The sequence below is a fragment of the Mustela nivalis genome (genome assembly GCF_964662115.1).
Source record: "Mustela nivalis genome assembly, chromosome: 16".
Taxonomy (NCBI): domain Eukaryota; kingdom Metazoa; phylum Chordata; class Mammalia; order Carnivora; family Mustelidae; genus Mustela; species Mustela nivalis.
The window spans coordinates 21,077,259-21,090,413 of record NC_139035.1 but is presented as its reverse complement, the minus strand read 5'-3'; the positions used below and the strand labels follow the sequence as shown (position 1 = coordinate 21,090,413).

Sequence of the window (13,155 nt, the reverse complement as noted above, 5' to 3'; positions counted from 1 at the left end):
AAGTTCTTATCACAAGAAAACAAATGTTTATAGCTACGTATGGTGACAGATGTTAACTAGACTTACTGTGGTGATCATCTCACAATATATACAAATAATAAATCATTACATTTCCACCTGAAGTTAATATGTTATATGTCAGTTACACCTCAATTAAAATAAAGAACTTGGTTGGACGATGACTTAGTTGTTTCTGTGACTCTCATTTTCATTGTTGACTCCCCCATACTTTTGGCTGATACTTTATTTTATGCAAGTTATGTATAAGGAGCTTATTATCAAGACTACTAGTCTGAGAGTAATGGTATCTCTTAAAACTGGTTTTACATATATTTTCTCTTCAATTGTAAGCCAATTCCATATTTTAACCTAAGCAGGAATTCATATTTCCCTTTTATCTCATGCTAGGAGGGCTAAGTCCAGTCCCAAAGTCCAATGGACTTTGCTAATAGCTCAGAAATCTACAGCCTTCCGCCTATATCCAAGTCACCTCAGTATTTCCACCCGGAATTACTGTGATAGCCTCAGATTTCAGCTCTCAGCTCTCAGGATGCCTTGCTCCAATCCAACCAAGAGATAGAGATCTAAAGTGAAAACCCAATTATGTCACTCCTCACTCAAAATCCTTCCAAGCTCCTGAAAGCTTTCAGGATGTAATGCAAATTCCTTAATATTTTGATTAAACTACTTTTACTTATGCACTATGTCCAGGTTTCAGGCCAGGATACCCTTCCAGAAACACTTTAGGGTTCATCAAGTTCCCTCAATTGTGAATCAAGGGCACTGCTCTGGGCTCACGCAGTTCCTGTGCTTCTTTCCACTATAAAACATATCATGGTATATATTATTCCTATTTCTCTTGCTTTCCCCAGAGACTGTTCACTTCTTCTAAGTTATGCTTCATTATTTTTGAATCAAAAGTACTTACCACAGTCCTTGACAAATAGTAAGAAGTCTATTATTGACTGATGAGTAAGTGAATAAATGAATGAATCAATGATGACTTACCTTTGGATTTTTAAATTCTCCTGTTGGTTTCCCAATTATAAAGCCAGTGGTCAAGGGCTCCAGGGCCGAGGGCAGCAAAGAATTGATGCTTCTCAAGCAGTGAATGTTATTAAAATGGTACTACATTTGAACTTGTTTGAATTGCCCTTTGCCAAGAGACTACTAGTCCCATTATCAAGAGGATATTTTTCTATTTAATTTTTTAATCTTATTGTATAAATATTCTACTGTTTTTCTTAATAACTGGCTCCTCTGCAGCACCCATTCAAATTTATTGACAAATGGGAGTCATTCAGTAAGAGCAACACCACTGATTCTATACCACATTTTTTTATAAGACTTTATTTATTTATTTGACAGAGAGACACACAAGCGAGAAAGGGAATACAAGCAGGGGTGGCAGAGGGGAGAGGGAAAAGCAGTTTCCCACTGAGCAGGGAACCCGAGGCAGGGCTCAATCCCAGGACTCTGTGATCATGACCTGAGCCAAAAGCAGATGCCCAATGACTGAGCCAGCCAGGCATCCCCAATTTTATACCACGTTTAAAGGATTTTCACATATATTGTCTTATTTAACCATTATATCACTCTTATAGGGAAAGTTGATATCATTACACCTTACATCTGACATGAGTCCGGTTTTTAAATTTTTCCTATACTCCACAGAGATGGGAATTCTCATGGGGATTTGTCAGAAAAAATAAAACCAAGGTGGAGAATCCCTGTAGACTTGTGAGAACTACCTATAATGTGGGTCTTTTGTTCACAGTGTTCCTTAGAAATTAATTTATTTGTTGTGATACTTCTTCAGCCAGTTTAGTAAAAAGCGGAAGGTAGTTCAGCCAACACAGTCCAGACTGCATAGAAATCCATCCTTCCCCAAATTCATGTGCTATACAAACTCAATGACTACCCAAAGACTCGGGCATTACCTGGATCACAAGATCTCCAAATCATATTCAGTCTTAGATGGGACATATGTGTCACCAAAAGGCTGAGTTAGTAAATCATTATGTTGTTTAGTTTTGTTCTGATTGTTATCATTTAAAAAGAAAAGTTTCATGGGGTTTCTGGGTGGCTCAGTTGGTTAAGCGACTACCTTAGGTTCAGGTCATGATCCTGGGGTCCTAGGATTGAGCCCTACATCAGGGTCCCTACTCAACAGGGATTCTGCTTCTCCCTCTTTCTCTGATCTACCCCCTGCTCATGCGCATTCTCTCCCTCTCTCTGTGTCAAATAAATAAACAAATTTTTTAATTTAAAATCACTTTAGGGGTGCCTGGGTGGCTCAGTGGGTTAAAGCCTCTGCCTTTGGCTCAGGTCGTGATCTCAGGGTCCTGGGATCGAGCCCCACATGGGGCTCTCTTCTCAGCAGGGAGCCTGCTTCCCCCTCTCTCTCTGCCTGCCTCTCTGCCTACTTGTGATCTCTGTCTGTCAAATAAATAAAATCTTTAAAAAAATAAAATAAAATCACTTTAATAACATGTAATGTTTTATTATTTTCAGAGGTAGAATATAGTGATTCATCAGTTGCACATAACACCAAGTGCTCATTCCATCACATGTCCTCCTTAATGCCCATCACCCAGTTACCCCAACCCCCCACTCACCTCCCTTTCAGCAACCCTCAATTTGTTTCCCATAGTTAAGAGTCTCATGGTTTGTCGCCCTCTCTGAATAAAATTTCATCTTATTTTATTTTTCCTTCCCTTCCCCTATGTTTATCTGTTTTGTTTCTTAAGTTCCACATATAAATGAAATCATATGATATTTGTCTTTCTCTGACTCACTTATTTCACTTAGCATAATACCCTCTAGTTCCATCCACATCACTGCAAATAGCAAGGCTTCATTCTTTTTGATGGCTAATATTCCATTATAGATATATGTATATTCCACATTTATATATTTATAAATACATAAAAGATATATATATACACACACCCCACATATTCTTATCTTCTTTATCCATTTATCTGTCAATGGGCATCTGGGCTATATACAGAAAGCTGTATTTTGGCTATTGTGGACATTGTTGCTATAAACATTGAGGTACATATGCCCCTTTGAATCACTATGTTTGTGTCCTTTGGATAAATACCTAATAGTGCAATTCCTGGGTTATAGGGTAGCTCTATTTTTAACTTTCTGAGAAATCTCCACAGTGTTAAATAAATAAAATCTTTAAATAACAAAAAGTAAAGTCACAGAAATGAAAGGCAAGATTAAAATACCCAGAGAAATCACTGGTTCTTGTTTCCAGCATTCATTAATTCATTCGTGAAATATTTGTGTGTGTGTGTACTGTGTTCCAGACCTGTGAGATAAATGGGGCAGTCCCTACCCAAGGAGGTTAATATCTAGTCAGAGAGAAAGGTAGGTCAGCAGACTTAAAAAGGCCGCTGAGGATGGGTATTGTTTGTTTGACCAGAGACAAACCATAAGCAAACCAAATTCTGATTTACCAACAATCAGTTAGAAGGCTCCTCCTCAACTTAATGGCAACAACAAAACAAAAACAAAAACCCCACCATTGTGTGGGAGTCAGAGAGGATTTGGTTCAATAGAAACATCCCTAACACATTAAACATTATTTATCAAAATTTGGTCCTTTTTATTTTGGGAGAAAGTTTTCATTGTACATAGAAAAACACCTCTACATATCCTCAGAAAACATCCAGTGACATAGCTCTACTCTCTCAGATTAAAATATTCTATCATCCTAGGAAACAGAGTTATCATTGTCCAAATAAAATCTCTCATTCTTAAATGTTAGTTTGTTGCCTTTGGTTGGATTTCTCTTGGACTTTAAAGACCAATCCTTTTCCTCATGAAAATCCTTCTTCCTGTAGAATATGCTAGAAGCAAAAGGAGACTAATAGCTTTGTAGCTCTTTTTCCTATACATATTGGAACTCAAAACATTTCAATTTGAAGTTGAGTTCATATAAATTTGTATAGGTTTTCAAAGTCTAAATGTGCAATATTTTCTTCATAAAAATCTTTCTAATCATTATGGCTTCCAGGGATTTTGCTATTGCTCAGAAAATTAGTCTAAGGGAATCTTTTCATGAAGTCTTAGAGTGCTTTCTTAACACCTTGAAGGTCCTGCAGAAAGAAATATACAAAGTCACTGAGGGCTCACAAGTTTTATTACTATGGAACTCTTTAAGTATAGAGAAAGTAATCTGATATTTCTCCCAGTGAATCAAGTCCTTGCTACTTGGAATCCCTTTGCACTCACTTATCTTTCACCAAATTACAATCATTAAAATCACACACTTTAAATATTAATCTACCAAGGCAGAAATTTTATAGATAGAGAAACAGAAGTCTGGCAAGGCTGAATGACTTGCTCAAATGACAGACTAAGGAAAAGAACTCAAATCTTCTGTTCCAAATTGGATGTTCTTTCTAATACATTGAATTTGCACTTTGCAAAATACTGGTTGAATCATTTATTAAAACTAATTTCAATATTTGCTTCATGAACAAAGCAAACATTCCAGTAGTTGGAAACAACAATATAATTCCAAAGATTTCCAATGACTTTTCTCCCATTCTCTTCTGAATTCTCTCCAAACAGGCTTTCACTTCCATCACTACACTTCGCTAGGGTTGCTGAGTCACCAACGACTTCCACATTGCTAAAGTGACTAGCCAATTCTCCATCCTTCTCTTAATTAACCAATTAGTGCTTCTTCCTGAAAATACTTTCCTCTCTTGACCTTTAGGATAACATACCCTTTTCCCTCTCTGACCTCAACTTTCTCAGGCTACTTTGCTGGTATATCCTAATCTCTCTGAGTGCCAACGATTGCTGACCCAGGTTGGGTCCACAGACCTTTAATATTCTTCAAGTTATCAGTGCCTTAATGGTTTGTCTAGACTCACAGCCCTTAATATCAACTATATGTTTACGCTTGGATCCCAAATTTATATCTCAGATCCAGACCTCTTCTCTTGAACCTTAATTTCATACATCCTACTGCCTTCTTAACATATCCACTTGGGTACCAAAAATCATCTCAAACTTAACCATATCCAAAAATGAAAGCCTCATCCTCCCAAACATTTTCTCAAACCTGCTTCTTGCTCATCCTTCTCCATCTCAGTAAATGACTCTGCTATGTTTCCATTCACTCAAGACAAATCCTCAGCATCGGTTTTGTCTTCTGTCTTGTTCCTCACACGTCATGAAATCCTTTTGGTCAAATCTTTAAAATATATACAGAATCCAACTCTCTCTTCAAACTTCCACAGCTACCAACTTTACCCACGGTATACCATCCTCTTGTGCCTGAACAATACAATAGTCTCCTATCCTCCCTGCTGCTGCCCTTCCTCTGCTTTAGAATTATTTTCAAACTCACAGAATGATTTGTGTGGATGCATGAGTCAGATAATGTCACTACTCAGTTCAAAACCCTAAAATGGCTCTGCCTCTCATTTAGAGAAAAGCCAAAGTCAGAGTGGACTATGAGCCCTTTCATGATGTGCCCCACCAACTTTCTGATCTCACCTCCTAACTTCTCCCATCCCCCCTTCTGTGCTTGGATACCCTGGTCTTTTCACAGTACCTTGACTATGACAGGATGCTCCTGCCATGTTCAGAACAATTCATTTATGGTTCCTCTGCCTGCATAAGTCTTTCCTCAGATATCCTCATGGCTCCCTCTCTTATTTCCTTCAACTGTTGCCCTTTGCAATCAGGAGCTTCGCGACCACCACATTTTAAATATCAAAACACTCAACTCACTTCAAACTCCTCATGCTCTTTTTCTGCTTTTTATTTTCTCTTTTTATTTTCTTTTTATTTCAATTACCACCAACAAATACATCATATATATCTTAATTATTTTCCTTATTGCTGGTGTCCTCTCCCAGGAGAATGTAAGCTCTGTCAGTGCAGAAGTGTTTGTTTTATTCAGACAATCATATATGCCCCGTGTCTGAAGCAGTGCCTGAAACAGAACTGGTGAGTGAGTGAATGAATGAATGAAGGCAGACATAAAAGATACCCTGGGGAAAAGCCTGAGACATAATGAAAGAGAAGAGAACTTTTCTTTATAAGAAGTGACTCATCTATACACACTGCCCTTTCCTCTGTCTCTAGTACTTGTCTTACAGAGAGGAGAACTGGATGACTGGGAAAAAAAGAGTTGCCGTTAGAGGAAGACCATGAGCCCTCCTCCAAGCTGTGTGCTGAGAAAGACAGAAACACGTTTTGAGTGTTGTAAAAAGCACAGCAAAATTAACACGTAAGAATCAACAAGTTCAATAATAAGCTGGCGGTGATGAGGATGTGAAGGAATCCGAACCCTCACACACCATAGGACAGGATGGAACATGGTACCCATGCTCCGGAAAACAGTCTGGAATTTCCTCAAACAATTCAACACAGAGTTGCTGTGACCCAGCAATTCCACTCCTAGGTATGTACCCAAGAGAAATGAAAACATACGTTCTTCTGTGTTGTGAGCACCTAATTTCAATGTGGGGATGAGGAGGTTTCCTTACGTCACAACAAGCTGTTCTCACACATCACCAGATGCCACAGAGTAAGGGTTCAGTTGTACAAGACTGCCCAGCCCACCCCCAGCCCAGCTGAAGTCCAGGATGTTACCTGGACTTCCAACCAACTGGATATAAATCAGAGGCTCCCACAACCTGCTTCTTTTTGCGAGAGTGGCTCAAAAAACTCAGGAAACCCATTGACTCACTAGATTATCAGTTTTTTATAAAAGGATGACTCAGAATCAGCCAGATGGAAAAGATGCATGAGGAAACATCAGACGGTGTGAAGTTTCCATGCCTTCTCTGAGAGTGCCATTCTCCCCAAATTTCTACAGGTGAACTGCCCCAAAGCAATACAAACCCTTTCCTATTGGGTTTTCACGGAGGCTTCAGCACATAGTCATAACTGATTAAAGCATTGACCACCGGCAAGGGATTCAACCTCCAAACCTCCTCTCCTCAGACATCTGGGGTGGGACTGAAAAATCCCAACTCTCTAATCACATGGTTAAAGCTGCTGGCAACCAGCCTCCATTCTTAGATGGGATCCAAAAGTCACTCCGCTAACATAACAAAAGGCAACTCTATGGCTCTCATCATTTAAGATATTACAAGGGTTTTTTTAGGAACTTTATGCAAGAAATGGGAATGAAGACCAAATATATACACTTATTAATAAATTACATCATCACATATATCCACACAAAAACTAGTACATAAATGTTGGTAGAAGCGCTACTCGTAAGAGCCAAAACTCTAAATAGCCATTATGGATTAATAGATAAGCAAAATGTGGTACAACCACACAATGGAATATTATTTAGCCATTAAAAGGAATAAAGCACTGACACGTGCTATTCCATGAATGAACCTTGAAAACATTATGCTAAGTGAAGGAAGTCAGTCAAAAAAGACCACATATTATATGACTGCATTCAGATGAAAGGCCAGAACAGGAAAATCTATAGACAGAAAGTGAATTAGTGCTTGCTTAGCACTGGGGGGATGATGATAGGGAGCTAAGGGACAGAGACGTAAAAGGCACAGGGTTTCTCTCTGAGGTGATGAAGATGTTCCAGACCGTGCTGGTGGTTGCATGTACATGTGAATAAACTGAAAACCACTGAATTATACATTTTACATGAATAATTCAATACTAAGGGAATTATATCTCAATGAAGCTGTTAAAAATTAATATATTAAATGTAATTATGGAAGTGAAAAACCCATCTTAACCACAGTCAGCATCAATCGTCCTCTCTGGTATTTCCTCCTACCACAAATATGTTTTTGGTCCTCCGACACCAGCTTCCTTATGTGCACATTTTCCCGAACAATTTTTATCATCTACCTGTTAACCTGTTACACGTGAGCCTCATGTATGTCTGTGTTTTCTACGTATTTTAATTTTTACCCGCACCCACCTTGAGCCAAACTGCAAACCATAAGTCCAATCATGTACAAAGGCCTAAAGATTTTTGTCAAATGACTTAGAGTATATCTCAGACCTTACCCAGCTTTGAAAAGCTGTAGGTAGTCAAGGTTATAATTCTTGTATTTAAATCTGCCCATTATTTCTCTCCATGTCCGCTGTAACACCCAACGGTAAGGATAGGTATTGGGAGCTATGAAAAACAACCACAAGTCAAACAGACAACAACAAGATGTCATAGTCAGAAGTGAACTTAGAGCTGCTCAAATCCAATTCTCTCATTTCATAGTTGAGGAAACAGGTAAATTGACTTTTCTAATGTCACTCAGTAAAACTGCCAATCCCCATTCAAGGCTCTTTCTGTCATTCCAGGCTGATCACCAATTAAAAGAACACGAGAATCAAAATTTCTTAAATGATTATACACACCATACACACACACACATATGCAAATATCACACAAAGACAATATCATAATCCAGTAAAGTGAATTAGCAAACTAAATTAAAGGTTATTAGTATGTTTTAATTTCTATCTCTCTCTTTATCTTTGAAAATACTTTAGTCTTAGATAATATAAACACTTGGCCACTTCTCTCTACTTTGAATCCCAATAAAGTTAATTTTGCGGAATTATACACGCAATTAATTTTATGGAACCAATTTAATCATTTTCTCATATTATTTCAAAAAGCTATAGCATGCCAAGTACTACAGGAAAGTCAACTTCAACACACTTTCCCATTTGGTAACAGTTGGAAAGCAGCACACCACAATACAATTTATTCCAATAATTTTTCATATCGCATCAAAATATCATGATGATCCAGTTTCCATTCATGACTTGAGGCAATTTTTTGTGTTGTGAGCAGCAACATCATTTCATAAGATTCTTTTGGAGAAGAGTATATTGTGATGTTATTTAGAGAAAACAATTTTTACTTGATTTTTTAGCCAACTTCAGCTATATCCCCATAGAAGAAATATACAAAAGCTATTCCAAAACAACAAAAGCCTTGAACTGCCTCATAACTGGCATCCTGACATTTAATAAATCGAAACATAACACACGAGGTGTCTAAGAGAGGAAAAACAGTAAAGGACCATTTAATTCTTTATTCAAATATGCAGAACATTTTGTGCTTAATCGATGTAGAAGTGTAGAAAAACCTATCCTACTCTTCTGTATGTCCCAGAAAAGTAGGATAGGTTCTTATTTTCAATATCTAAAGAAGAAGAAGAACAACAACAACAACAAAAAATCCCAGAAAGTTCCATTTCCCTCTTATTTTCTCCCCATGCCATTTTTTTTTTTAAGAAAGCCTATTTAAGACCTAGCAATAATGTGAGCTCATGTTTGTCAAAAGGTGCAAGGAAAGAATTCAAGATTTTCAGTATCAAGCTCCCATTGCGAAGAGGTTGTGTTGAGGTCTTCCAGGTGAAGAGAGAGACTTTCAAAGCAGGAAAAATGTGGGAGAACAGTGGGGGAGGACTTTTAAGAAAGTACTGCTGTCTTTCTTCAACTGGGCAGGGACTTGCGCTAATGAAACTCAGGTGGCTGTCAGACAGGGAGCCCCAGGGCTCCCCCTGCAATGCTGCCCTGGCAATGACAATGAGGTCTCCTCTGAGCCTCACAGAAAGGTGCCACATGAAATAGCAACTGAAAAAAAAGTAAATAGGATCATGTTACCGTGGAGCAGCTGAAACCCATAGCTTTAGGGGGAAAAGTACAGTTATTTTGCTCCAACTACCTTTAAAGAGTACCGATGACCAAATTACATGCATTTCTCCTGGATGAGACACGGACATAATGTTTCTACCCATCTGGGAACCGAACTAATGATGACTTGGGGCAAAAATGAATAGATTCAGTTAAGAAATGAATGGCTTCTCTCTTAGTTTCATCTCTTTGGTTCCACTAGTAATTACTCAACAATCTTCCTTGGGTCTCACACAACAGGTTTTTCCTCCCTCTCTCATTTAAGCTATCCTGAGGGTGCTCTGGGCCAGGATGGGAGCTCCAGGAGCAGCGCTGCTAGATACCCAGGTCCAAATCTGCCTTCATAATTAAGCATTCTTTAGCTCTGAAATTAAAAAGTCAATGACCTCCAGTTTCCACGTCCTTGCTCGGAACTCTGGGGTCTGGTTTTTAACTGTAGTTTCACACTTCAGGTTTGAGGCCACTGCCCCAACACCTCCAAGACCTGAGGAGGAATTGGGGAGCAAAGTCAGATGCCAAAGAGCAGCTCTTTGTTACAATGGGTTTCAGCTACACGTTAAAAGAAAGGAAGAAAAAAAAAAAAAGATTTAGAAACTTCCTAGCACTGAAACAATTTTGGAGCATAAGACATAAGGTAATTAATCATGAGAAATAAGAAACACAAAGAATAAATATTTCCCTTACCTGGATCATGGAACGGCACCAAGGCGAAGTTGAAAAGTGGTCTCTTGGGTCTTTTCAAAGACGTCTCCAAAATTTTGGAAGCCCCTTCGATCACCTGAACTAAGTCATCATACATGGAACCCGTCACATCAAACACAAAAGCCAAGGTGGAGGCCCCCTCGGGAATTTCCTCAGCCCCGGGGTCGGGCTGGGGGCTTGCATCTTGAGCTTGGGAAGAATAAAGGAGAGCAAACAGGAATACGGTGTGGACAATGTCCCAGGAAATCATTGTCTTTTCTTTCCTTTTTTGTTTTTTCTTTTCTTTTTTCTTTTTTTTTCCCCCCGGGAAAAAAGCCCTGTGCTTAGCCCTCCTCAACAACACGCAGGGGGCTTCCGCTCAGGGCCGCTCATTAGGCTCTCGAAAGCTCTCGGACCCGGCGACAAGTTTGGAGGCGACAGTCCGAGGAGGACGGGCACCCACCCCGCAGCCCTGCAGGGGCTGAGCGGGCGGAGATGCGGCAGCTTTTGTCTGGACGCAGCTTCCTCCGGGACGGCTAGGTGCCCGCGGGCCGCGCGGGGCGAGTCGCGGAGAGCGGGCAGCGCGCCCGGCCCATGCCCCGGGGGCCGCTCCGAGCCCTGCGGCGCCGCGCCGAGTCCCGCAGCCCTCGCCGCCGCCGCCGCTCGCCGCCGCCGCCGCTCTCCGCCGGGGCCAGCCGCTCGCGCTCCCAACTTTCCACTGTGCGCCGCTCGCTCGGGAGCGCGGAGGGAAGCCCGGCGAGGCCTCGCCTCCTGATTGGCCGGCGGCGGCCCCCCTCCCCACCTCCTCGGCGCTGGAGCCCCCGTCCGGCTGGGCGACTGCTCTCTCCACCGACGCCGCCGGGGTCAGCTTGGTACCAGGGAAGCGCCCCCGAGGTTCAGCCCGGCTCCCGCCCGCGCTGCTCCCGACCCGCAACCCCTCAGGGCGAACAATGGCTTTCAGGAACGTGCGGCCAAGTCCCAGGCCGAGGGGACACCCCGCGAACCAGCACAAAGGGAATTTTGCTTTTACTGTAGGCAGTGCTGCTGCAGACACGCTTTCCTAATTCCCCCCAGAAGCCGAGACGCCCGGGCCCAGCCTCCAGTCTCGCAGCCCGCAGCTCAGCCCAGCCGGGAGGGGGAGCTGGAAGCGTCTCTCCTGGCCGCAGCCTCGCTGTCACTCTTTGATCTCCTCGGGGACTGCGGAGGGCGGGAGGAGAGCGCTGGATGGGCCTGACGCGGGAGGAAGAAGGAAAGGAGCTGGCGAGGGAAACGAGAGAGACAGCAGGAACTGGGGAGCCACTGACTGTAGTTAGGAAGGATCGAAGGGATGGCAGCGGGATGTGAAAACAGGATGGAGGTCCGGGGAGTGCATGCGGAGAGAGGAAGAGTGCCTATCGAAGAGAAAACTAATTTTTTTAAAAATATTTCATCATCGAAATTCATGCTCCTGAGCAGTTCGAATCCTCCTCTTAGCATGGGGAGGCAGAATAATATCCCCCATGTCACATTTCCTCCCATAGAACAGCCATGGGCCAAGTCTCAGCCACACATCCATTAAAAAGGTGTTCCCCCTCCATGGCATTTTCTTGCCGATAAGTAAGGAAACCTCGCCCTGGAAAACATTACCAAGTTTTTCCATCTTGTAATTATTACATACATTGTAGAACTCATAACAGAGATAAGAAGGTAGACAAAGAAAATCAACCATAAGCTAGAGAGTCTTTGCTTCATTTTAGATAAAAAAACATTTCCTTCGCGGAAAAGGAATTGCTGTCTGGATGCTGGCATTCTAAGGAGGGCAAACGTGCCCCTTGATCCCTTTCTCTTGTGTATGAGACCACCCATCTCTCACACACAGACGCAGCCTGAGGGAGAGACTGCTCCCATCAACATTTCATTGTCTGCAACTGTCTTCTTTTTTAGACCCAGCAGCAGTGGGACCTGAGTTTATGGTACCTATAAGTCATGTCACTTAAAGGAAGCAGACAGGCCATTTGGGCTGAGTGGGAATATGAGAGGAGATAGGGAAAGTACTTCCTTTCCAAGCAGTATTTACAGAATGCTATTTGAGTAGCGTACTCCTTTGTTTATTTAAAAAGGATTGCATTCTAAGTCCTGAGAGCTGAGCTGTTCCAGGTGTTCAGGGAAGGTCAGATAGCCTAGCGATTAAGAGTTCTGGGTCAGATACCCTGGGTTCAAAGCCCAGCAGTGACACTTAATAACTCCAACAAGTTACCTAACTTGTAAATACGAAGTTACAGTCACCTAACTGCAAATACTAAGAATGATACTACCTACCTAATAAGGATCAAGTGAGCCATCTTGGTGAATGTTCCAGGAGCACTTAAAAAGAACATTTGTTGTTGGGAGGAATGTTCTATAAATGTCAATTAAGTCATTTGATAGCGTTATTGGTTTCTGGCTATTCCATCAGTTGAGATCGCTAGCTGTAATTGTGGATGTGTCTATTTCTTCTTCTAGTTCTGGGAGTTTTTGCTTCAAGCATTTTGAAGGCCCATAATTAGATGCATAAACATTTAAAATTATTATATTCTCTTAACTAATTGACACCTTTATCATTATGAAATTATCTTCATTATCCGTGGTAATATTATCTGTTCTGAAATATATCAGGTAATAATAATACAGCAACTCCAGATTTTTTTGATTACTATTAGCATGATATATCCTTTTCTATCCTGTCACTTTTACCCTATTTGTGTCTTTTTTTTTTTTTGAGGTTTTATTTATTTATTTGACAGAGAGAGAGATCACAAGTAGCGAGAGAGGAAGGGAAGC

General features: G+C 41.1%; 1 protein-coding gene across 3 annotated transcripts in view; it reads right to left on the bottom strand.

Annotated features, from left to right (window-relative positions):
• HMCN1 (hemicentin 1) overlaps positions 1-10,627 on the bottom strand; it is a gene marked incomplete at its 5' end in the record, with an annotated part of 468,943 nt that extends 458,316 nt beyond the window's left edge. For all 3 annotated transcript variants that reach the window (XM_082702942.1, XM_082702943.1, XM_082702944.1), the window contains one exon: positions 10,360-10,627. In XM_082702942.1, the coding sequence (XP_082559068.1) occupies positions 10,360-10,627 (268 nt within the window). The remainder of the gene's footprint in view (positions 1-10,359) is intronic.
• Between the last annotated feature and the right edge of the window lie 2,528 nt (positions 10,628-13,155).